Source organism: Amblyomma maculatum, chromosome 2 (genome assembly GCF_055883805.1).
Source record: "Amblyomma maculatum isolate TAMU_Amacu chromosome 2, ASM5588380v1, whole genome shotgun sequence".
Taxonomy (NCBI): Eukaryota; Metazoa; Arthropoda; class Arachnida; order Ixodida; family Ixodidae; genus Amblyomma; species Amblyomma maculatum.
Genome location: NC_139345.1, coordinates 142,562,464 through 142,588,641, shown reverse-complemented (window position 1 = coordinate 142,588,641; position 26,178 = coordinate 142,562,464). Strand labels below are relative to the sequence as shown.

Sequence of the window (26,178 nt, the reverse complement as noted above, 5' to 3'; positions counted from 1 at the left end):
GATACATTGAAGATGTGCTCCACCTATGCAGTCGCGTAAACGCTCAGATGTCCGAGCCACAAAAGATAAAGCACATCCTGAAGGGCATCGAATATGACGCCTTTCAAATGTTAAACTCCCGGGATTTGACTACTTTTGCTGAAGTTATAAACCTCTGCCAGAGCTACGATGAGCTTCGACAGCCTTCCGCGCCTGCGGAGTCACTTTCTGGCCTCTCCGCTACATCTGAGACCACCTCGCAGCTCCAGCAGCCCAAAGACTTCATCCGGAAGGAGGTTGCTCGTCAAATATCTCTGCTGCCCACAAACTGCGAGCTGTCCCGCAATTTGGCACCCCTTCGACAGGTCGTCGCCTACCGCGTGGCGGAGGCCCTTCCATCTCTCCTTCCGCCAGCGCCCAGACCGCGCCGGCCGTGGAGCTCCTCCGCACGTCCCTGTCTCTACACCAATCACATGCGCCACCGCTCCTGTCGTACCACTGACGTACCCGTCGCTGCCCGACCAAGGCCACCTAGCTACCCTTTGGTGTACGCTACGCCTCCAGGGCCTGCTCAGGAATTTGTTTATGCTCCACAGCCATTGCTTCCACATCGTCCGCAGATCCGCAATCCTTGGCGAACGAATGATAACCGTCTCATTTGTTACTCCTGTGGATTTGCTGGCCGTATTGCCAAGTACTGCCGAAATCGCGCTCCCGACGATTTTCTGCAGCGCCGAATGTCAGCTTCCTGGCAGCCGCCCCGAAATGAGTAAGCAGCCGCCAATCAATCTGCAAGTTCTATCGCAAACGGCCGTGCCACCTATTCTGCTCGCCGTTCAACTTCGCCGCGTCGCCGCCCCATATCTCCTCTGCGACGGCGTCCCAATCTTGCACAAGAGGAAGACTGAATGCTGCAGTTTTTGAGGCGAGAACTGCGCAACGAGCGAACTGTCAAAGGCCTCACTAATCTCCTGCAAATCTTCTTGAAGTTTCTGTTGAGGGCATTGTAGTATTGGCTCTGGTCGACACCGGCACTGCTGTTTCTGCCATGGCAGCAAGTCTTTGCCGTTCATTGCGCAAAGTGACGACACCTATTTCCGGATTCTGATTATGCATGGCAAGTGCCCAGCCTGTAGAGCCTATAGCGATGTGCACAGCTAGAGTCATCATTCAAGAAGTTGTATACGCAATAGACTTCGTAGTTTTGCCTTCCTGCTCTCATGATCCTGTCTTGGGTTGGGATTTTCTGTCATGCCATAATGCGGTGATCAACTGTGATCGTGCTGAACTGGAGTTTTTTGCGCTAGACGAACTGTCACCGGACGTTCCTTTTCTCAAAGTAGTCGTTGCCGAAGATACTGATCTCCCTGCGTGCTCTTCCGTTCTTGTGCCCACCGCTTGTGCTTTTTCCCGCAGTACCGATGTACTTTTCATACCATCGCCTACCTTTCTGAACCACAAAAATCTTCCTCTGCCTTATGCCGTACTTACTATATCTGCTGGCCTCATCGGGCTCTGGATTTCTAATCCGTTCTCATTTCCCGTATCCCTGCGTTGCGGTGAATGCTTGGGTACCATCCAGCTCATTGATCCTATTCTCACCGGTGACGCAACACCCGCTTCGCAGCCCGCTGACTTGGCTGTTCTCACACCGCCTGTTCTTGCGCTGGGTGAGTTCTCTGCCGACAGTTTCCTCCGCTCCATCGATACCAGTCTTCTTGGGCCTGAACGCTCTGAACTTCTCGCACTACTCCATCAGTTCGGTTCTTCATTTGACTCTCACCAGCCTGCTTTGAGCCGCACATCAACCGTTGCTCACCACATTAACACCGGTTCCAATGCTCCTTAGCGTCAGCGCCCTGATCGAGTGTCTGCCACCGAGCGCCTAATTATTGAACCCCAAGTAAACACTATGCTTCAGAATGACGTGATTTAGCCTTCTAACAGTCCCTGGTCCTCCCTTGTTGTCTTGGTGAGGAAAAAAGACGGTTCTAGTCGCTTCTGCGTTGGCTACCGCCGCCTAAACAAATCACGAGGAAAGACGTTTACCCCCTTCCGCGTAAAGATGATGCATTGGACTGTTTACAAGGTGCTGAACTCTTTTCTTCGCTCGATTTACGATTCGGTTACTGGCAGGTGCCCATGGCTGTGGAAGATCGCCCTAAAAAACGCATTTGTCACCCCCGATAACCTCTTTGAATTTACCGTCATGCCTTTCGGTCTTTGTAATGCCCCTGCTGCATTTGAGCGTATGATGGATACTATACTGCGTGGCCTGAAGTGGAAGACGTGCCTCTGTTACCTAGACGACATCGTGGTGTTCTCGCCGGACTATGCAACCCACCTCTCTCGCCTAAAGCAGGTCTTGACCTGCCTTGCAAACGCCGGTCTACAGCTCAACTTGAAGAAGTGTCATTTCGCTGCTCTTGAGTTGACTATTTTAGGCTACGTAGTGTCCAAGGAGGGTGTACGTCCTGATCCCACCAAACTTCGAGCTGTGAGTGAGTTTCCGAAGCCTACTACCATAAAGCAACTAAGGAGTTTTTTTGAGCTCATACTTTCGGCGTTTTATACGGAACTTTGCTTCCATTGTCGCCTCGCTGACTTTGCTCCTCGGCAATAAGTCAGATAGTTCGCTGCGGTCACCAGCATGCGACGACGCCTACAACACCTTGCGCCGTCTCCCCACAGCCCCGCCCATCCTGCGCCATATTGACACTCAGGCGCCCACCGAAGTGCACGGAGGTGCCAGTGGTGTCGGTCTCGGCGCTGTGCTTGCTCAGCGCCCCTCTGGCCTCGGTGAATACGTAGTCGCCTACGCCAGCCGTACTTTCACGAAAGTCAAAGCGAACTACTCTGGAACGGAAAAGGAGTGCTTGGCCATCATTGTATGCACACTCACAAAGCTTCGTCCTTACCTTTACGGCCGTTCTTTTGATGTAGTCAAAGACCATCATGCCCTATGCTGGCTTTCATCGCTTAAGGACCCCTCCGGTCGCTTGGCACGATGGGCTCTTAGTCTGCAAGACTATGACATCCATGTTATTTGCGGATCTGGTCGCAAACATAAAGACGCTGACGCTTTGTCTCGCTCGCCGTTTCCAGTCGACCTTGCGAGCCTCTCCGTCTTGGACTCCGCGGAGTCTTTGATCGACGTCAGTGACATGCCCGCCGACTGACATGCCCGCCGAACAATGAAAGGATCCATGGATCGCATCCCTTATTGACTACATTTCCAGCAATTAGCGATTGCCCCTTCACGCGCCCTTCGCCGTCAAGCTTCCCACTATAAAATTCGGGATCACCTCCTTTACAAGCGCAACTACAACTCAAGTGGACGGAAATGGCTCCTCGTGATCCCGCGCCATCTACGGACTCAAATATGTACAGCTTTTCACGCCTATCTGCAGTGCGGTCACGCCGGAGTTTTCAAGACGTACACTCGAATCCGTCTTAGCTACTATTGGCGCGGTATGTACAACTCGGTTCTTAGGTACGTTCGATCGTGCTTGACTTGCCAACGCCACAAAACTGCCTCTCACCTTTTGGCTGGTGAGTTACAGCCTCTCACATGTCCGCTTAGACCCTTCGACCACATTGGAATTGACCTCTATGGCCCTTTTCCGTACACAGCTGATGGCAATCGCTGGGCCATTGTCGCAGTCGACCACCTGACGCGATATGCCGAAACCGCCGCGCTCCCAGTAACAGCCCGAGATGTCGCCGGTGTCTTATTGAAGAACTTCATTCGCCGTCACGGTGCTCCTCGAGAATTGCTCAGCGACAGACGCCGTGCTTTCTTACCTGAGGTCGTTCAAGCCCTCCTCACTGAGTGCAAAATCATTCACCGGACTTGCACCGCCTACCTCCCGCAAACAAACGGCCTAGCTGAACGATGTAATCGCACCCTCAGTGACATGCTCGCGAAGTACGTCGGATCGAACCACATAAATTGGGACATTACCTTTCCTTATATCACCTACGCGTACAACACTGCTACGCAATCCAGCACGGGTTTCTCTCCGTTCTTTTTGCTTTACGGTCGGCATCCATCTGCTCCCCTTGATACTGTCCTCCCCTACAACCCTGACCCATCAGAATGTACTACAGTGACCGAAGCTGCACAGTACGCTGAAGAATGCTGCCAGATTGCCCGGACGTTCACGACCGGCTCTCAGTGGCGCCAAAAATATCGCCATGACACCGACCAGAAAAATGCACCCCACTTCTTCGCTGGACGTTGACGAAGAAGAAGCAGTCGTTGGAATTGCTGTCGCGCAGATCATCGTGCCGGTCTGAAAGCCCCGTTTCCTCGCCGACCTCGACGTGTAAATTAAACCTTCTCCTACAATACATACATTTGTCGCAATACTTGCTCCTTTTTTGCCTTGAATTCTTAGAATGATGTATATATTTATGAATTAAAGTTAAATGCGACATTAAAATGATTATTTCGCTATGCCGCTGCTTTGTGACTTCAAATCAACTGGTACGACCCGCCAAAACAACACATTTAGAAACGCAAGCTAGATGGCGCCACGCAAGCCTTCGTTATCATATTGTTTTTCTCGCCGTTGGCCGCTGTCTGCAAGGAACGCTGTGGCAAAATGCTCAAGACTTGCAGCTAACCACTGTGGAACATGATATGTATATAATAAAACAGCACATACCTGTCGAAATAAGTGACAGATGAGCGAACACAGTTAAAATGTGTTCCGAGCGCCTGTGTGGCGTCTGCTGTTTTGTAGTGCCGTCATCTGACGATAATGAAGTGATGTTGAATGTGTTAAGACTGGTGTGCTAGCGACCGTTGCTTCAAGAAGCGTGAACAGCCAACTTAAAGCAAAGCCAAACTTTTGAGAGCCAAACTCAGTCCTTACGGAAAACCAGAGCGTTCCAAGAACTACTTGACGCACGCCGACAGTGGCGCCACTTCTCTCACTGCGGATACTCGCGCGCGGAGCTCTCTTGCTCGCCTCTTCTGCCACGTCGGGCAACGCTGGGCATTGTTGAGCTGAGGAGGGAAGCGCGCGCTCCTCTCCCGTTCGCATTTGTTCGTGCGGGTGCGTTCTGTGTGGGATGTTGTGCTCCGTTCAAAGGCCCTGATTGTTATTCACGAGGGTGTCTGGTGGCGATCGCTGCCGAAAGCAAGGCGACCGCTCCGAGTTCACCGCGACGAAGGGAGCCTGCTATGGGATACGCCAGGACTAGGTAGCGGTTCTCTTCAACATCTCCAACTGTCTCGGCCGCGCGGCACTTGTGTCGGACACGCGCGCTCTCTCCGCTGGCCCCTCGCGCACCGCTTGCAAGACGCCGACCCGCGCCCAGCAATGGGGAAGACGAACACGTATCCCGGCTGCCTCCTCCTCGTCGTTGCAACCGCTCTGGTTGCGAACCCGTGGCTCTCCGAAGCGCAGAGCAGTGAGCCCGGCTGTTCGGGAGTCAAGTATGCCTTTCAGGGGAAAGGATTCGAAAACGACGTCCCTTCGCGGGCCATCTCAGGTGAGCCAAAGCGCATGACCGTTGTCCTGTTCCCCCCTTTCCTCCGGCACGCGTTCGTTCGCCGCTGTCAAGGAAAGCGCCTGCGTCCGCAAAGCTCGCCTGAAGCGCGGGTTGTGCGATTTATTTCATGAGCGACGACTCGAGAGACATTTTGTTCTGCGCACTCTATAAAGCAAAATTGGCCTGCTAGTTTCCAGGCGATGCTGGCATTCTAAACACGACGCCGGGCACATCGTATGCATGTGCTCTTCTCATCTGACATCTGGAATAACGCACATCGCTATGAAAAGAACTACGGAAGATATTCTTAATTCAGTGGTGTGACAGTTGTACGCATAATGTGGCTTCTGACATGGAGCGCTGTTTAAAAAGCAGAAGACAGTTTCTGTTTGTTCTCTGAAATGCTCGACGACGTAAGGAACTGATGGTAGAAAAAAAAAGAAAAAAAAAATCCCATTACATTAAAAGAAAGGGTAACTGAAGCAGCGGTTCAAATGGGCTGTCCCATTCCTTGTGATCGCAGTAGCGGACGAGGCAACGGCGCAGGAACGGCTGCAAAGCCATGCTTGCGGCTACAGTATCTATAAGGGTAAATGAAGCTTCATTGCATACGCATTCTCCCGTTCAGTTTTTTCGCTAATCACTAAGTGGCGTGCATTGCTCTTTTTTTATTTTTTTTTTATTGCGAAAGCATGCTTTACATCATGATGTTTGCTCGAAATAGAGATACAGGCCTGATTCTTTAACAAAATCTTGTGCTGCCACTGAGCGCGTGCTTGCACGTAGCATCGTTCGAATCGATGCTTGGAGATCGGGAGTTCTGCTAGAGTTGTCGGTGCCGCGAACCGTTCAGCGGGCTCCTTGCCCTTTGTCACTTTTCCGACCACTTGCAGTCCACCTTGTTCCATCAACAGGAGCCGGATGTGCACTGAATCTCAACACGCGTGACTCGGGCTGAGCAGCTGCTTGAGAGGGAACATTTATGAAGGTGCTTCTTATGACGAAATAAAATAAAATTTTTGGAATAAATGGACCTCGTTCGCAACATACCACGCATTGATACTGAAAGCCGAAAACTTTTATTAATGTTTTTGCACTGCGCTGGGAACTACTGACACACACACACAAGCAAACGATGAGGCACGGTGTCAGTACGCATATCAAAGAAGCTTCAGACACGGTTGTCATCTTCATCAGCAATCCAGTGCACTTTAGCGGAACCCGTCTCCAACTGCCTCACCCTAGACAAGCCGTATTGAGTTAAAGCTCTATGTCGGTTGGCAATGTGTAGTCTGAGCGGCATAATGTGCTCACGTTTGCACATTTTTGTGTGCTGTTGGACTGTTAGCGCAGTTAAAGATGCGCGCCTTTGTGTTTCGTTTCCGTTAGAGTCATTGGAATGCATGCAACGTCCTTGAACGCAAGAGTCTTACTTGCAGCAAATGGCTTGTTCAAGAAATACTGAGGGTTTCGGCATTAGCACGTTGTACAGGGCCGATTGTTCCCTTTTAGTTTGAACATGAGCTCTGTCTTTAAAACGGCATTTCGCTCGAGGCACGTCGAAGCAAAGTAATGTAACCGCAGATGCAGGTGGTGGTGGTGGTCCTGGAGGCATTTCTTCGCAAGGCCTGCCACTTTGCTTCTTTGCGCTGCCGGGACAGACGCAATGGCGCCACGATTGCCGTTAAGTGAAAAGTGTTCGCACTAAGAGTGGACGACCCTGTACATTGGCTTGGCGTGATCAATTGCATTAGTCGGTTTAATGTGAAGAACGGATCTTTAATTATTAACTTTGGTTAGTGTAGGCATTGTAAAGCTCTGAAGGCGCGCGTGTAGCTCTCTAGTGACCCATATATATCTTGGCCATTTTCCCTTGCATTAGCGATATTGCGATCTCGACATTTCCCAATTCGATTAACAAACTTCTCGTAAGCTTCTCATTGGACAGTGCCATTTCCTTTTTTCTGGTCTTACGGGTTAGTTGGTGGTTAATCGTAATGAAGTACATTGAAAATGAGGCCTGTCGCGGCCTAACCTGATTGATGTAGTCAACTCCTTTTGGTAGTTTTCTCTGTTCATCATTTTGTACGATGCTCTGTTATCCAAAGAACATTTGACCCGAATTTTTAGAGAAAGAATTCATTGAATTTGTATCATTCTCATTGTAGCCTTGCTTTCTATGCGGAACCGTAGCTCCCAGCGTTAGTGTCCATCAATTCTCGTGACTGTAATACACGTATTCGAATAGCCGGTATTCCTTGTATAGTGATGTGTTGTTCGATAAATAGTACCGGTGGCGTCCGCTCGCATCGAGCAAGAACAAATTAAATTTTGCAGCAGGTCGCACCATTTTCCTCGGACCAAAATTTCTTTCAGGAAACCTCATTGGCCCAAATTCTTTTTTTTTTTTTTTTTTTTTTTTTTTGCACCTGGAAATGTTCGTTGTGCACGAAGCTCTACCGCTTTCTAGCCCTGCCGGTCCCTCTGAGAGTTAGTTGCCTTTAGATACGCCCCCGATCACCAAAATAATATGCATGCTCTCTATCTGTAGTAAAACGTGACGCAGGTGCGAAGGCTGAAAGGTCAAACTATGACAACTTTCAGGTATATGTCTCATCCTGTTTTCTTTTATTATCCTGAACTTCGCGAATTCGACGCCCGCTTGGACTCGGCGTCCCTCGCTGTGGCATTTTAATTAAACAAGAGAGGTGCACCGACCGTGAAGGCCTTTGGCGCTAGCTGGTCGACCACTGCGCGCTTATTCTGCACGCACGACACATTGCGGCCGGCGCACACTATACGTGCGCCGCGAACTAAATTGGCCCAGCGTCCCAGGAAAGGATAGCACGCTGGCTGGTGGACATTGAGACATAGCCCAAGTCTCTGCACTTCCGGAGCACGACGCCGGGACATTTGCGCAGACTGTCTTGTTTGCTTTGCAGACTCTTTTTCGCGTTCTGCGCGCGTGACGCGCTGTTTGCGGGAATGCGGCCTATTACACTAATGGCGGAGCGCTTTAGAAATCGGGCGTCGCTGCCCTGTTTTAACGCTTTACATGAGCCGGAACCACTCCCTGGAAATGCGTTGTTGTCGGACACTTTGCGTGAAGGCCGCCCCCCTCCCTGTGCCATTCGGGATCCCCTGTTCGGTTGTCGTATTTCTGTCGCGCTGTTAACGAACGACCTCTCGTCTGGGTAGGAATGGTGTCGGTGGTTGTAATCGGGTTGCCCAGTGACAACTGGCTGGTGCTTCCGGACGTCTTCTAAGCGAGCGATTAAGCCCTGCTGTGCAGGGTTAGCAGCCGCGCGTGCTACAAATACCAAAGCCGGCGTGGAAGTCGTCGTGACGTCCGGGAAATGCGACGGCCTAATTTTATAGCAATCGTAAAAGTAGCCTTTGCGGTTCGCGTCCGTAAGCTCCGTGTTTTTCTCGTGAGGGTAATTCAGGCTTCTTCCGAACGATACAAGACTGTAGATTTTTGTTGCACTTTGTTTTTTAGTACGACTTGCGCAGCATGCCTCAAAATATACAAGGGGAAGAAAAATTGATCAGGTATGGAAAGAACGAGGCTGTACAAAGGTAGAGGAGGCAGAATAGAAAGAAAACAAGCGGAACTTGGGAGCGCGAGCAGCGACAGAAGTTTTTTTAGTTCTAAGGCCTGGTTCGAACCTCTTTTCGAATTTTGCGTTACAGTTTGGTGCTCCCAGTGCTAACCTTCCCCAGGCCAGAGAGAATACAAGGGTAAATAACAGAAAACGAAGGCGGTACTCGGGCATACGCGAAATCGGGCGGCATCACAGGGCTCGGAGGGCAGGCGCTGACGTTCCTCTTCACACAGTAGCGAATTACACGGAACAGCGGCGCGAAACAACGGCAGGAGCACCAGCCAGCCACGTCTCCGGAATTCTTCCCATTCCTTCGCGCACTCACGTGTGCGCACTGGTGAAAAACTTTGCAATTGGAGGCAAACCGGGCGTACACGCGCGCGCTCCGTGCCATAGCCCCGGAGTGCGCATGTAGCCCCGCGCTCAAAAAAAAAAAAAAAATAAATAAATAAATAAAAAAATAAAAAAAGGCACTCGCGAGATAAAGATAATAAGTAGAAGAGAAGAAGAGATGGAGGAGAGGCCAAGGCAATCATGGCCGTGGACTGTAAAGACTTTTTAGAGAAACAAAAGCTTCGAAGCAATCGCCCGCGAGGAGCAGGCAGGCGAGGTACGGCGACGAGTGGCCAAAAAAAGCGGGATCGCCCGCATTCGCTGCTGTGTCGGAAAGAATAAAAGCGAATGAGAGGGTACAGAGGAGGCGGCAGGACGCGCAGAAAGGAAGAATCGGCGAGCGCGAAAGGAGGAGCATTTATTACCTCGCAGCGGCGCGCAAGGAAAAGGAGAGATTTTTCTATTACATCTCCATCCAATTATCTCCTCGCTTTTCCCCCGAGCGCTTCCAGTGTTTGCGATCCGCTGGCACTGCCGCCTTTTTTCTGCTTCTACGGCGGGACAGCAGCGCAGCGTCCGGGCAGCTTGAGCTGCCCGTTTGAAAAACAAAAGGAGAGAAACGGTGAGGAGGAATACGGTATTGGCTCAGGAGAGCAATAATACGTTTCCGTTTCGGCGGCTGCCTGTCCACCGGCAAATTAGGCATCGATTCCTGTTCAAGACGGCGGCAGGAGGGCGGGGGGACATGACACGGCGGAACCGTGTTGGGGAATTAGAGAGTGCGCGGCGAAGGCAGGCGTGAGGAGCAGGAAGGGCGTCTACTCGAGAGGAATCTTTCGCTCAGAGTGTGATGAGGTCCGGCCCGGTGCGGACACGAGGTGTTGTGGAGAGGCTGTTGCTCTTATCGCCCGCGGAGGACGAGGAGCATGAGCTATAGAGAGGATCTAGCGCTGTGCTGCCGTTATGCAGGAGACGAGACATAACGATCTCGCTCTGCAGTTGCGCTGTCGTTTCCGAGCGCCGTCTGTGAATCGCACGTATTGCGACACATTGTTCATCAAGTGTGGCGAGCTTTATGGCCTAAATCTGCGTGCGCGTACCATCTGTGTGGGGAGATTCCAACGAAATGGCAGGTGGACTGCTGGGATATTTAGCGAGGCTTATCCTTTTCGTGTCGTGACGGTGTACCCGAGTACCAGATACATTTCCCCTCATTCTGGCGTGGTCCTGAATCAAACCTGGAGGCTTTGAAAAAGAGCCGTTTGTCTCCTTCGCCTTGCGCATCCGTTTACGGGGGCAGTCATCAACGCTCTTGTTCGTCGCGGCACTGTTCCCACTTTCTCTTTGCAGAGGCCAATTGACACCGGCTCTTCTTGCGAGCGCATTTCAGGCCTAACAGTGTTCCCAACATAGTCTACGGCATTTGCACCTGGCGTAGGTACGCTATGGTATATCGGTACGCATTCCTCTCAGCTCGACAAAATTGGATCCTCAGCGCTGTAGAAAGTATATACACTGCGACAGTTAATCTTTCGGCAAGGGTGCGTATGTGTCTATTGTTTCCCTGCACTGCTTTTCTTTTCTTCATTTTTCCGAAAACGTGCGCGATCACCGGCACCACGGTGTCGCCATCGGCATCGTACGTCGTGCCTGGCAAGGCTATGTCGGGGAAGGGGGAGTAGAACGGTTGAGCGCGCGGAACCAACGAAGGCAATTTTGTACGATACCGGAGAGACACATTAATCATCACGCCGCGGCAGTAGTGTAGCTGTGCACAGTCTGCCGACTGTGTATCTCACTCACTCTCTCCTTCCGTGTGTCTGTATACGGTCTGTACTCGGATGGGCGCTCGGGCGAAGCACCCGAACGCCTCTAGCAGTATTAGCTCTTGCTCACGCCCGCGAGCCAAGTTTGTCGTGTGCACCGAAGATCGAGCTGTCTCGACTTTACTCCCCGTTGTACTTACACTGCAGCGTGCTCCGGCCGGAAGTTATTGAGGAAACGGGTGTCACATACACACGCGCAAAACAATACGGCCCGTTGTTGGAGCGAGCTTGTACGGGGAGAGCGGGTCAAACTATTGGTCCGTATATAGGCGGGGGAAGAAGGGGAGCACAACAGGAAATTTGTCGCCTGTCCGTAGCAGCACTTTTATATCCTATCTCACTATCACTGCCTCCCCATCGCAGCGGGAGTTGGTCGCTTCGATTAAAGTGTTCGCTGTATTGCTTCGACCCGCATCGCAGATATATAGGGAACGTATACACTCGCACGCTCTCTCGAGCTCGCAGCCCTTCGCACTGCGAGCTTTTTTGTCTCAGACAAAATTGAAATCGATTGGGTGCGCGAGTGCACTTGTCCTCTTCATATTTCTTTCTTCCTCTTTGGCTTAAACGAAAGGTGCTGCCGCTGCTGTCACGACATTGTGCAAAAGGATGAAAAGCAGGAATCTTGAAGACCGTGGAGGGGAAAGGAAGAGCTGGAAAAAGGTACACCGTGGGCTGCGCTGTGTCTAGAGTATATGCGCCGGTTACAGGACGAAGGACAACCGCGTAAGCGCCCCGAGATTGCTTGTAGTTTTTTTTTTTTTTTGTTGTTGTTTTTCAGTGGAAGATTGAAAACGAGCGCATAAATAGTGAGACGGCGACGAACATATCTTTGCGGTTTTTCAGGGAAGGCGGTCGCTTTGAGCCAGTATAATGGCAGTCTACACTGCGAGTAGACCTATGCTGACGTCGGTGTACATTTCTCGTCAAACGCAGCAAAGTGAGAGCGGGCCCGTTCAGCGGGCAGCACCTTCCTCCGCTGCCTGTCTTGTCAGAAACAGGGCCGCTATGCGGGACTTCTTAGTTTCTCCTCGTCCGTTCTGATGTGTGTAGTGCATGTGTCGTTGTCCTTGTTTGCTTTCTTCTTACGGAGCTTGGTAACTTGTTCTAACCTATGTTGCTCTGACTGCCTGGGCTTCGTGTGGCGCGCATGTATATATGTATATATATGTATGGTTCCTTCTTTGAACATACTACTTTTAATCAGTTGCCTTGAAAACGTTTGATATCATATATATATTTGCATAATGTACGTTTTGAACTTTAAAAAGGGGGAGGGGTGTGGGGGGGATTCAGGTCTGCTTGGAAGCGGTGCGAGTGGAGGTATATACGATGCCGTTAGTGCGTTTTACGAGCGGATTCCTCCCTTCATTCTTTATTTCTTTTTCTTTCTATTTCCTTTTGACCACAGACGCTCCGGAGCGGTAGGCTCCGCTCACGATCGCGTGCAGACTGTGTGGGCCCGGGATATTTGTGTGCTTAGCTCTCTGCACGATTCCTTCTGCTGCTCGGGCTTACAGCTTCGCCTCAAAGCTGCGTCTTCTTTAGGTGGTCCATGTCTCCTAGGGGTTTATTTTGACCCTCCCCTCACCCCCTTTTTTTTTTTCTTTAGCTGCTTTCTTCGTGCTTTGGTCTTCCGCCTCACGTCCGCTTCGAGCTCGCTCATATATGTTGTGCCGAACAAGATATAAGATATATATAAGCGACGGTCGAGAACGGCCATAGACGGAATTGGATTTCCCCCGGGATGTGTGGGTGTGTGCGCGCTCGCGGTGGTGTTTTCTCTTCTTCTCAGGCCGGCAGCCCAAATCTCATCGTCGTGTTCGTCGTCGTCGAGGCGGCACCGCTTCGGTCTGCATGTCTTTCCGCCGCAGCCGCCTCCTATTCCTCAGATTTCGATCGCCCCCGCTGGCAAGATTGGTCTTCGCGTGTGGCGTGTCCCCGCAACGTTGAGGGTGGAGCGGTGTAAAGCTTGCGCCTGCTGTTCAGTTTCGCGCGGATGCTCAGAAATAGGAGCGTAAAACGGCCGGGTAACGGCCGATAGAAGCGAGGGTGGGGAGTATGGAGTTGTGTCCCTAAAGCCGGCGAATGCCGCTGGAACAGAGGTTTTGAAATTATTGAATGGGAGCGATATTCGTCGGCGGCGCTGCAGTTTTGTGCATTTGGCAGTCTCCTTTTTTACTTTCTCTTCTCTCTCTCTCTCTCTCTCTGCTTTTTATTTTCTTCACAGCCCCCCTCCTCCTCCAGTCTGTGCACCCCCTTCGTAAACCTATCGTGTTTTGTGCCGATCGGCTCGAGAGAAAGGGGAACTTCCTCCTGCACCGTTTGATGGCGAGTTCCCAAGTTTTATATATCCTCCTTTTTGCCTCTTCCTTGCCCGGCCGCGGGCTTGCTCTGTCTCGCGGAACTCGCTCGTGTGTATGAAGGCGGCCGCCTGGCCGTTACTTGAATCATTTAGTGCTGCGTCCGACGCGTTCCGCGGTGGCCCCCATCATTCCCTCTTTACGATGACATAGCGTACACACGGGGTGCAGTCAACTCCGCGCGGAGTGCTCATCTGTGTGCTCGGATTTGCCGCGGAGGCATTCCCGTCTTTGAAGAGGGCCTGCTTTTTCTTTCTTTCTTTCTTTCTTTCTTTCTTTCTTTCTTTCTTTCTTTCTTTCTTTCTTTCTTTCTTTCTTTCTTTCTTTCTTTCTTTCTTTCTTTATGGGAGGTGAACAAAGAAAGAGATGAAAGAAGGCGAGCTCATTTGCGATTTTTCAGGGAGTGCGCACTCGGAAAGATATACGCATTTCGGAGCCTGCCTAGGAAATGTCGAAATAGTGCTTGTTTCCCTGAAACTGAAAGTAACTTATATACGCCCGGAAGTGGAAAGAAAGAAAAACTACTGGAGCCAAAGGAGAAGATGTCGACCAAAGGAAGGTGATGCGGAGCAGTACGGCTGATGAATAAATGCCAGCGTATATAGCGGCGAGAAATACTTTGCTACAACATACCATATATAGGAGAGAGGGAGAAGAGAGGTTGTGTCTGTGTCTCTCTCTGTGTGTGTGTGTGTGTGTGTGTGTGTGTGTGTGTGTGTGTGTGTGTGTGTGTGTGTGTGTGTGTGTGTGTGTGTGTGTGTGTGTGTGTGTGTGTGTGTGTGTGTGTGTGTGTGTGTGTGTGTGTGTGTGTGTGTGTGTGTGTGTGTGTGTGTGTGTGTGTGTGTAAGTGCGTCTGCTTGCGTGTGTGTGTGTAAGTGCGTCTGCTTGCGTGTGTTAAGGTATTTCCTTTTCTCCGTTCACATTCAGGAATGACGACGTGAAAGCAGTGAAATGCACATGCTGTTGTCTGTTCCTTCTTTTTAATGTGTATGACCTGATTCGAGCATGATGGCAGGGCAGTGGTGTGTACTGCATATGTCATATTTATTGAAGCGTACTTTTTGGAAGACTACTTCGGAGAATCCTTTGCACACGCCAACTTCTCTGAAGGTTGCCCATGCAAACCGTATATGCGCGCACGCTCGCACACGCGATCCTTTGAAGGCGCGCCTCGAACAAGCACCTCGTCCTCCGCCTGAGCCAACAAGCGCCTGACTCGTGCCATATTCACCGCAGCGGTTTGCACGCGCGCGTGTAACGGGTAGCCTTGACCCCCCCTCCAGCCGTCTCTCGTACGCGTATACATTGGCAACGTTAGCAGCAGGCAAGAACAGGTGCCTCGTGGACAATCGTTTAGACGTGGTATAACGCACAAGACTCAGTGCGGACCCCCCGGAAACTCTTTTTCGGTGTACAGTTCAGTTCTGATTGAGACGCAACCAAAAGTTGTCGGGCCACTTCGGTTCCTGAATCTAGTCCCAAACTCATTTGCTCAAAATAAAGTTTTGTCCATCCATCCCAGCCTCAGTATTGAGAAATGACTTCTTTTCCTCACCGGGCAAAATGCGTGTAGCTGGGTTTTAGGTAGTTAAGGGTCTGTCCTGTTTCCTTGTGTATGTCGGTTGCGTCCTAAACTTTTGTTTGTGTTCCTTTATCTCTGCGTATACAATAACTTGGCGCTAAGAGGTTATTCTGTCCGAGAAATTTGCCCTTGACAGTAGCACGACAATGCCTTCCTTATGGCGATTTCCACTGGTCGCTCCGGATCACGTTTTCTTGCTCTGGGATGACGATTTTGAATTCCACTGGTCGACCAAGATAGGTTGCGTGTGTTCAACTGGTGGTTTGGAGCAACTCGGGGTGCTCTAGCTCAATCCGCTGACTAGAGTCAGACCTCGCCGAAAGTTGTAGTCGCTGATGTGGTCACTTCCGGAGGATGTTGGATTCTTTTGGCTGTTTTTGGCCGTTTCAGCGATATCGGCTAATGACACTGAACATTACCGTTATTTTCGCGCGAATATGTCGAAGTGCGTCTATCGGAAAACGTCTAATAGTGCGAAAGCAAGCAGAGGGCCGCACTTCTGCCTATTTATCAACCGCAAAAATTTTGGCGCTGGTAGGCGACTGGAGAAATTGGAGAAATATGGGAGAGGCCTTCGCCCTGCAGTGGGTATAGTCAGGCTGATGATGATGATGGTGATGCGACTTCAACTCTCAGAACCGCCCCAGCAATACTTCCGCGGCGCGGTCTACACGTTCCGCTGGTCGACCAAGGCTGATTCACTCTGTGGCGCTTTAGGTCGGTTCTTCGGGCGCCCAGCTCCGATCGACCAGTGGAAATCGCCATTAAGTTCACTAGAGAGTCGTGCTTACTCGCTAGCTACATGCTCAACGAATGTGCTCACTTGGTGCAGTTTTCTACGCCCCCCGTGTGGCGTTTATGTTCGTTATTCTTATATGTGAACGAGTAATATGCAATTCGGGGTGAATGTAGGAGGAGAGTGCTAAGGGCTCTAGTTGTAGTTAACTTAGCTCTCCAGCGTAGTGCAAGGCGATCTTTCAGCGTGGTGCACGCACGCAGGTTTAGGCCACTGCACCTGTTGCGCCTGCAGGTGAAGGAAACAAGGGTGCTGACTCCTCAGCAGTGCTCACGGCGGGCAATCCTCGGGTGGCGCAATCCCGGCGTTGCACTGGGGTGGCCGCCGGGCAAGTGTGCGTAGTGGCGGGGAGGGGGGGATAGACCCCGTCTGTCTGGAGCGCGTTTTGGTGCTGTCGGCGGCGTTTGATGTGCGTGACGGCCGCGCTATCTCTTGGATAAGCGCCAAGCGGCCTCTGCGCTTTGAGTGTATGTACCACGCACCGGGGCGTCGAGAGGAGGTCGTGCGTCGGCGGGGTCTCTGTAGAGTGCTCCGACTGGGCCCGGCTTGCACGGAGGAGATGCCGATACAAGCCTCGTTCGCGCGTCGCTTTGCGCGCGTAGGGATGTCGTCGATGGCTGGCCAGAGAAGAGAGAACGGTGGTCCTAGCTTTGGCCGACGTGTGTCACTCGGAAGGAACGGGAAAGAATACGCACATAATGACGGCTGTGCGTTCAAACCCCTCGTTTCTCGCGCGGGAAGTTTGAGTACTCCCTGTTCGCGAAAGCTCACGCGAACGCGTTGGCGGCACGCGCCCCGCGAACAGATATGTGTCGCTTTTCTCGTCGCTCGTATCTGCCGAAATAGAGAATTTCGCTCGTTCGCCCGGAAGTGCATGCGCGATCAGCCAACAGCATGGACACGAAGCGTATACTTCACTGCCGCTCATTTCGCGCGCTTTCTTTTTTTTTTTTTTTTCGGCAGTGTTGCGTTGTGATTGTGAATTGTTGCGAAAATTCCTCGCTTTGTACGAACAATGTTGCATATACAAGGATTCAAAGAACGTCTAATCGCAACCAGATAAGACAAAAGGTCGCGTGGCTACTTGTACAGCGCAAGTTAACACATGTTAAACGCATCAATTTCGATACGGTATGTTGTGAAGGGATTTATTTTGCATGATGGTCGCAAAACATTTCAATTCTTGCATTTTTTTTTTACGCAAGCTATTTGCAAATACAACAACAGTCGTAACAATCCTTGCAATTGTGAACGATGATCGCTTACGCCGCGCCGCCTTGTCGCCTCGCTTTCATTTTCGCTCACATGTAGCCCAGTCTCGATTGATTTACCAGTAAGTGAACGAGATAGATGACGCCAGCTGCCATTTACATCGAATATACTCAACTGCGCATTTTCCTCTTTAAAAAGGGAATCATCGAAAATGAGTTGCTTGTCTCCGACTCAAATCTATGTTCATTATACCAGCACCGACGACTGAATAGTGATTAGGCCCTTTCTAGTATGGCGTGTGTACCTTCAGTGGGATTTGCCGATATCAATAATTAGGGTTCCCAGGTCTGGTACTGAGCCGCTGAATTGTTATATACATGACACCCCATTTTTGAAAATGACATTTGTCACCGTGCTGCGCTGTTTGCTTGGTGGTAACGCGGACAACAGCGGCTGCAGATGGGGTCCTAAATTACCCCACCCACGTATCCCCACCCTCCCTAATGTCCCAGTAAAGGTTTTTCAGTCAGTTGTATTCGATACGAGGACCATCGGCGTTGCTGAGGACCGCTCTGGTCGCATCGCTCGAAACTGCCTCCGCGAGTGCTGTTGCTTTCTTGCCTCATACTGTATACGGAAGAACTTAATGGTAAAGGTGGTGGTTAAATTCGAAATAGCCCGAAATTTTATATATCGAACTTAACGCTTTCTTAAAAATAAATCATTTCCAAATATTTTCTGCTTAACTTTTTCCTCTCAGTCAAGTCAAATCGAATTCAGCTTCATTTGTTGCATGCGTTATTGCTTGCTGTTGAGCCTATAAGGACAGATCGCTTTTTTGCGTTGTCCAGACATCATGGTAAGCTATCGAATGTGTACAGAAAAAATTCGCCGCGAGACCTGGAACTAAGATGTCAGAGAGTACTTACTGATGCATGTTCAGTCACTTCGCGCGATGTGCTGCTGAAGCAGTCACCGGATTCAGGTGTCGCCTTTGGTGCGGAGGCAGACCTGCATGATGCAGGCTGCTAACGAGCGTACTATTCTACATACCGTGCGTGTTTCTGTGTGTGCGCGCGCGCACGGCTGCTGTCAGGTCAGTGCGGGCGGCGTCCAAACGTAGAAATAAAAAAGACGAAATGGTGACAGAGATCGGGGAAATGAATGCAGTCTCTTCTGCCGTCGCCGCCACCGCGTTCCTTATCCGTCGTGTGCCGCCGCTTCTTATGTGGGCGCTTCTCCTCCTCCTCAGCAGATGCGGGGCTACGGCTCGTTAATCATTAACGGGAGAGAAAGACACAGCGGCCCCGAGGATCTCATTTTTCTCCCCCGGACCTCGCTCTGATTACCCTCCGGACCTGCCGGCTGTCGGGCTCTCTTTTGGTGCTGGCGCTGCGTGTGCGCCCCTGGCGGCAGCATGGAGCGAGCGAGGATTTGGATCTCTTTCCTTTCGCCCACCTCAAGATTAGAAAGGAAGTGGGAGAGGAGAACGGAGCATTTATACGGCACGTTTCTGCCTGGGTGGCTCCTATGTGCAAACTGGCGGTGTGAAGCTCGTGGGATTAAGCGGCAGTTTCGCGCGCTTTTCTGATGTGGCGCGCACAGACTCGATTGGTCCGCTTTGGCTTCTGCGCGTACATTCGCCTCGTTGTCAGCACCGGGCAGAGCCTCATTTTAAGCGAGTTGAGCAGAATAGAAAATTTTCAGCCTGGTGCAGACTTATTACCGTACATGCCTCCTGCGCATGCGTGACCAAATTCGGATGTTGTTTTATGTCTCTGTCTCCCTTTCATGGGAAATTTCGTACTAAACGCTTGCCGATGGTACCTATAGAGAGGATGTCCTTGGCTGTGTACACGCAACGTCTCGTGAATTAGTAGACCGCAGCGAGCCGCTGCACTCTTGAGGCCTAAAATAACCGGTCGGTTACCCGCCGGTTTGCCCTAATGAATACAAGGCATGGCCCTGCCTATATTGTACTCGACTTTCTTTGGTGCGCGGCTTGCAAGAAGAGCTTACGCGCTTCCAGATCCCGCCATAGTGTGGCTTGGAACAGGTTTCGGTTTCGTGGTGTCATGGTGTAGGACCACTCGGCGTATAGACCACTGCGGAATCTCACGAACCGCGTAGACCTGGAAAGGGCCGGCCTTTCGTTGCGAATGGTGTTCTTGCCTCGTTTGTTCTGTGTTCGATGCTTTGCGCGCTTGCACCTTCTCTCGGACAGGTAGGGAGACACGTCGACGTCGTCGAGAGAGGAGCGAAAGAAAGGGCTTCCCGGGGAGGCCGGGGTTTACCAAGCGGAACTTGCTGTCTATTCCGGGAACGAAGAATGCTGGCAGGCGAAGAAGGCAGGCAGGCAGCGGTAAAAGGGAACACTCATCCTGACGTCGGTGAAATTGGCGCGGCGTTTTGTCGTTCGATGGCTGCCGCTGCGGCGGCGACGTATAGTACCTTCCCACTGGCGTAGCCCTCCTTCCCCGGCCCGGCCCGCTTTTCTCCATCGTTCCTCTTCATCCGTCACTCGGCGGCGCGTCTCTGCAAGGCGGCCTTGTTTGGCCTTTTCATCCTTTTCCTTGGCCGCTATGCACGTTTCCTGGAAACCGCGTGTTTGGGAGACGAAGGAACCGGTGGCGGGCTCTTTCTCCGGCGAGTAGAGGCACGCAGCGTCACTGGCCGTGCTTTCTTGTGTGTGTGCGCACACGCGCGTACAACTTTGCGCTTACCGAACGCGACAAGGAGAGAGAGAGGATGGGGTAAAGATTGGGCTCTAGCCGGATCATCCACGCCGGTGGCATCTCGGTCCTCTTCAGCTTGCTTCACGCTGCGCTCGCACCTGCGTCTTGAGGACCGAGGAATACAAAAGGGCCCCGCCTGAAAGGGGTTCGAACGAAAAGGGGCTTCGGCGGCTCTCGCGCTCGGTGTGTGCTCGGGTTGAGTGGAAAACAGGAAGGGGCGTCGGCGAACGCTGTGTCAGCGGTGGCTAATGGCAGCGAGGGATGATTTTCGTCGAACGTCTTTTGCAGCGTGCAAATCCACCGTTGAAGAGTATTGCTCCCGCGTACGAAGTCCTCAGCTGTCGACAAGGGAGAAAGGGAAACGGAGAAGAATCGGCGAGGGCCTAATGATGCAGGAAACTGCGGGATTCGTACGCGACGGTCAAGGTAGGCTTAGCTCGAGGGGATCGTCTCGAGGCGCTACAGCTCCTCCTCCTCCTCCTCGGTTCCCTTTAGTTGCCGAGATTCGTTCCCATCTCTACTGAATGAAGCCTCGGCGGCACAGCGAAAGACCAACAAGACCCGCGCCGCGTGCTCCACAACACGTACTCTGCCTTGATTTGTGACGCTTGGTGACACCTCCCCACTTCCCGCTAAATTTGGACGGACGCCGTTAGCCACCCCCTGTGCGCGTGCTACTCCCCCTTTTCTCTATGTCTCTCGCGTTTCTCTCTTTTTTTTTTCGGACGCGTTGTTTTTTTCCGCGAGGTGCGAGGGGATGGAAGTGCTAACGAAGAAATCTTGTGAGCAGCCCCTCTTGTCACTGTGCGTATAAAAGGTACCCCTGCGCCATGTCGCACCTCGTTTTGTGGCTCTTCCAACTGCCGTTCAAAAGCGGCGCTGTTCTTGAGAGCGGCTGCAAGAAGGTGCGCCAAACGAACGGTGCGCGTGATGCGACGAAGAGGCCTTTTTCGTTGCCCGTGTTCCTCCCTGGAGAAGTTGGGGGAAGACTAGAAGCGTTTCCCCCCTTTGGGAGGAGGGATTAAAACGTACCCGGGCAAAAGGAGACGAGGGAAGAGCAGGAAGGCGACGGGAAGAAAGGAAGAGGATTTCGGGCGATGTATAATCAATGAGCTTGCGACGTGAGCGCGGCGGTAGCAGCGGGGGCACACGCTGCCATTGGCGCAGTCCTCCCTCGTGTGTTTCATTTTTTCCTGCGCTAGGAATTTATCCTGGCGGGTGGTGCCACCTCCTCTTCTTCTGCGCTCTTTCTAGCCTTTCTGCGAACTGAATATATTTCTTAACGCACACTGAAACGCGTTCATCGCCATGCTCTCTGTGTACATCTTGGCTAGATCTCTTCTCTTCCTGAACACTAGCTTGCAGTCTGCGTAATTAGTTTTTATTCAGTTCCCTCGCCATTCAGGGATATTGAAAGGATATTTCGCCCAATTAGCGTCCCCGCTCTCCCCTGTTCCAGCTTCCTTTTTTTTTTTCCTTGCGCCTGGCTTAAGCAGCTCGCACGGCACGAACGTCTCTGTGACGTCGGTTGTTTGATTGGGGCGAGGATGTCTCCGGTACCTAACGAGGCGCACTCTTATTAGCGGCTCATTTGCGTCTGTCTTCGAGCTGACAGGCGCGCTGAAAAGTGTTCAGTTCTTGAAAAAGGCGCGGGAACACCACAGGGAACCTCGCTCACAGGAGTCACTTTAGGGAAACCCCCGCGGGAGATCGGCCTTCTTGCTGTGCGAACCTTTTCGTTCTCTTGCTAACTAGGACGTGTAATTCTTTTCTTTCTTGCTGAACGTGATCTTTCTTTTCTGTCCATGTCTACATTACTGGCGCGCGAGCCTCATAATGTAGTTTAATATCGGGTGATGTCGCTGGGCCGTTGATATGTCATATGATGGCTACACTGCCGCCGTATCTGCAGCTGCCAAGAGGGAGATAGGGGTATTAAGCAAGAGTCGATCGCACCACGAAAGAGACCCGTGATATGGACACGTTTCGAATTTATAAGAGGTCTACATGTTACCCCCAATGCTAGCGTCTCCGGAAGTCTGTTTCGATGGGAAATGCGGGGAGTTGGTTGCAGCTAAGCTCCCTGTATTGACAGGTGACAGAAGTAATTCTCCCTCCCTCCTAGCAGAAAATAGTAAGGACAGGGCCGACCGCTCATCCCGCCCCTTCACCTGTTCCGGAGTTGGCCTGGTGCTGTACTGTCAGGCGCATCAAGAGGGAGACGGCAGCCCGGCTCTTGTTTATCGCACTTTCTGTTTCTCCTTTCTTCGAAGAAACGCGTTCGGTTCCCGTTAGTGCGTCGCGAAAAAGTAGAGCTGCACGGTGGCCGATATACAAAACAAAATCGGCCAAAGGCTGGGAGACATCGGAGGAGTCGTAAGCGTGACAGCGACGCAGGATGTCTCGCCGATACCGCTGTCACAGAAGAGGAGCCGGCTCCTTTGTTACTCCACAACAGCTTTCACATTTCTGTCTCGTCGCTGGCGAGTATTATCGTCGCTTCCGTCGCGACGTCAGTCGAGGCGTGCCCGCGAATAACGCGCGTTTGGCGAGTCGGCACAACGCGCGCAGCCTCCTTTATCGCCCTTCCATATGCTGCTGGCTCTCGCTTTCCTCTCTTTTCCAGCGACGCACGGTTAGACGGCTCCGTTTGTTCGCCTGCGTGCAGGTCTCGGGAAGAAAGGGCCTCAAAATTTACACTGGGAAGGAAACGTATTGTTTACGACCCCGCTCAAGTTCTTTCGCTCGCGCACGTTTTCTTCGCTTTGCGCGCGATCTGTCTGAACTCCTGAACCGCGTGCTGTGGCCGCGGTCCCTTATCGAGGCGACGGTTTTGTGTTCACCAACGTGACAACGGTCTTCGTGCTTAGCGGCAACCTTTTTCGAGAAAATCCTGGGCAGGTTGATGGAGCCTGTCGCTGGTGTCTAGGTTCTCTTCGCCCTCACAGTTTCGCGCTGCGTCCCCCAGTCATCACCCTCGCTCTTCTGTTCTCCACCAACTGTGATTGTAAATGGCGTCCACGTTATGTGCTTCTTTCCCGTATTTTGTGCATGCGTGTTACTCGCCGCAATGGGTCGGTGGTTAAGGCGAAATGTAAAAAAAGGCATCTGTGTTTTGTGAGATGTCAGCGCGCGCTGAAGAACTCATGTCGCCTGAATATATTGCGGAGGCCTTCGCTACGGCGTCCGTCATCTATATAGGTGGTGTGTGCGTCGGTTCGGGGCATTGAGCTCCGCAACTTAGTTTTTTTTTTTTATTTGTATATGTGTATGATCTCGCGGGGGTGCTGGAGTAGCGCATATATATATGACACACACACACACACACACACACACACACACACACACACACACACACACACACACACACACACACACACACACACACACACACACACACACACACACACACACACACATATATATATATATATATATATATATATATATATATCGTAGCAAAGCGGGACCGGCGCAGTTCGTCGTATCGAAAAATTACTGCTAAATTCGATCCTTTTCCTGGCCGATAAGAGTTGTCCAGGTGGACGGCTGGCGTTAGAGAGAGAGTGATTTCAATGATCTGATCATTTCATACTACGGTCATAGGGCGAGAAATGGCTCAGAACCGCCCCTCTCTCTCCTCGTTTTCTTCCGCTTCGCTCTCTTGCCTCCGACCCGGGAGCAAAAAAGTGTTTACAAGAAGGAACGGTTATGTCGAACCGGGATTCTGGAAAAGAGTCGGCAGTAGGTGTCGCGCTACTTGAGGGCTTTTTGATAGGCACGCATCTGCTTTTGGAATAATGGCAGAGCCATAGCTCTTGACTCCTTTCATTTACTTTAGATGAAGGTGAAAAGTCACGAGTTGCTTTCTCATTACTGCACAATGTGCACATCTTGGTACAGTACTGCACGTCCGCATTTCTCCGGTCTTCCAAGCCGTTCAATCGAAAAGCTTCCCCTCATCACTGCGCGTAAGGCCTTCGACGTATACTGCTCTTCTGCCCCACTCTATCGCGCGGCGGCGACACGCGGAGAGTACTTTCAAAGCAAGCAAATGAAAACAGCTGGCTGTAGGAGCAGTTCGATATATCGCGCGTTGAAATCGTATCTTAGTACGCGCTTTGAAGAGAAACAGATGGTACTGGCGTCAGCCAGACACCAGTGCGATGGCCTCGGTAAAATAAGTCCGCACATTTATAGGTAACAGTTGTGGAGGGGCCAACGCAACCCCCATTTGGTTTTCGCGAGAGTGCACATTCAAGCGCGAAGAGCGCCTCTATAATAGCATTGCGCAAAGAAGGAGACCTTCCGCGGGTGGGGGTGACGGGTTGAGCTCTCGCACGCCCGCCCTGCTCGCCGGTAGCGGTGAGTCGCATTTCGATGACGTCGGTTGCATACTTTGCGCGAAGCCTGCGGGTATTTGTCGCCATGACGACGTATATGCTTTTCTCCGATTCACGCGCGATCGGTTTAGGGCTAGCCGCATAAAAAAATAATAACAATAAAGTTGGGATGGGGGGCGGGACGGCGTCCTGCAGCCCGTGTGGTCCGTGGATTTCGTGGGAGCCAAAGTATAGCTTGGCTTCCTCCTTTGATTTCTGAACTTTGATTTTTAAGTTCTCAATCGTCTTTCTGTCTTTGCGTCGCATTTGCGCGAGGAAAATCGAAGCTGAGTTCACTGGCCTGGCGCACAGATTTGGGGCTTCTTTTGGGTTTTCTATAAATTATTTGCAGCAGGAAGGGGGTGTGGGGGGGAGGCGGGGAACTAGCCAGCGGAAACTTTCTTATGCACTCCCTTCGCTATGTCCTTTCCGTTTTCTTTCGTCAGACAGGCGTGGCGTGCCTGCATGCTTGCGAGTCTATGCGGTGTAATTCTCTTTCTGAGACGTTATTGATTTGGTTCAGCTAGGAGAAACGCCAGTGAAGATGTTTTCCTCGTTTGCTTATTGTGCAAAGCCTAAGTTTTGCAGTAAGTCAGCCCCTATTTGCACATTTTTCTTGTGTTGATCGTGGTGCCTATAGCTCTTTTCATTGCCTTCGCTTTCATTTTATTTGAATGTTCTCGATGATTCAGTCTTGCTCGGGCGCTGCTTTTTGCGCACCAAGAAACTGCAATTACGCCCGCCAGCGTCTTATCGCTGTTCTTGCATTTCTTTTTGCGACTTTCTCTCTTCCTTTACCATGCTTGCTGAAGCCGCTCAGGAGCGGTTTTCCTTGAACGGAGAAAAATCACTCTTTCCATCTTTATCTTTCCTTAGTTAAGGGCAACTATCATCGCGCTGTGGTTCTGCGATGCTCTCCTGCTGCCCTCCTTCTCATATTTCCTTCTTTCGATATTTCTTCCTTACTTTCGCCGTAATTCCCCCTGCCCCCCCCCCCCCCCCCCCCCCCCCTCCTTTCACGCACACACTCTGAACCGCGCTTACTTAATTTCTTCTGTTTGCTCGCTCCTTTGAGGTTGCTTTTCCATGTCTCTTTTTTATCTTCTTTTTTTTTTTTCAGCCCCTACTCGGCCCTCATGAACCCTAGTGGAGCCATCAAATCCTTTTCAGGCCGTTCTTTTTCATCCCTGTTTCGGATGCAAAAGTCGGTGCACAACTCGCGCGTTTTTCTGATTTCTTTATCCCCGGAGCGATTAGCGTAGTTTGTTTTCTTGGTGCGTCTCGGCTGCAGCCGGAGCACGCCTGCGGAGGCTGCTCGTGCACAACTCGTATGCGCATCATGAGTCGACGTAGTTGCCTGCTCTGGTGTAGAGTCTGCTGCGCGTGTGTTTCGTCCGCTGGTGATAAAAACCTGACGTTGTGCTGTTGCAGCTTCATCTTACGGTTGTTGCTCCTCTCTTTCATGTCCGGCGGTGGCTGTTTGTAACGGTCTACTAAAAGGAGTCAACTAATAGCCGCGTTTGCGGGCAGAAGCTGTGTCTTCTCGTGCAGCGGGGCGCCTTTCTCCGCCGCAGACCTGCACGGAATAGTGTGTGCATGCAGAAGCCATAACGGCGGCGCCGCGTAGTCACTGCTGCCTGTACACCGAAAGCTTAATGTAGAGAGAGAGCAGTTTCAGCTCCGTAAGAAGAGGTCACGGGAGAGAGAGGGAGAGAGAGTTGCGGTTGTTTGGTTTCGCGGGCGTTGATCCGGTGCTGGCGTCGCCTTACTGAGGGTGCTTTTAGCTCCGAAACCACCACCTGTGTATACCTTTTCTTGTTTATTTACTCTGCTATGAGCACTGCGTGGAAACGTTTTCCTTTC

At 51.5% G+C, this 26,178-nt stretch overlaps 1 protein-coding gene across 1 annotated transcript in view; it reads left to right on the top strand.

Moving 5' to 3' along the window:
- Window positions 1-5,010: 5,010 nt before the first annotated feature.
- The window catches only part of LOC146200090 (glypican-6-like), a 148,001-nt gene continuing 126,833 nt past the window's right edge, over window positions 5,011-26,178 (top strand). Inside the window, exon 1 of the mRNA XM_084595349.1 lies at window positions 5,011-5,481. Within this exon, the coding sequence (XP_084451475.1) occupies window positions 5,310-5,481 (172 nt within the window). The 5' untranslated portion in view covers window positions 5,011-5,309. The remainder of the gene's footprint in view (window positions 5,482-26,178) is intronic.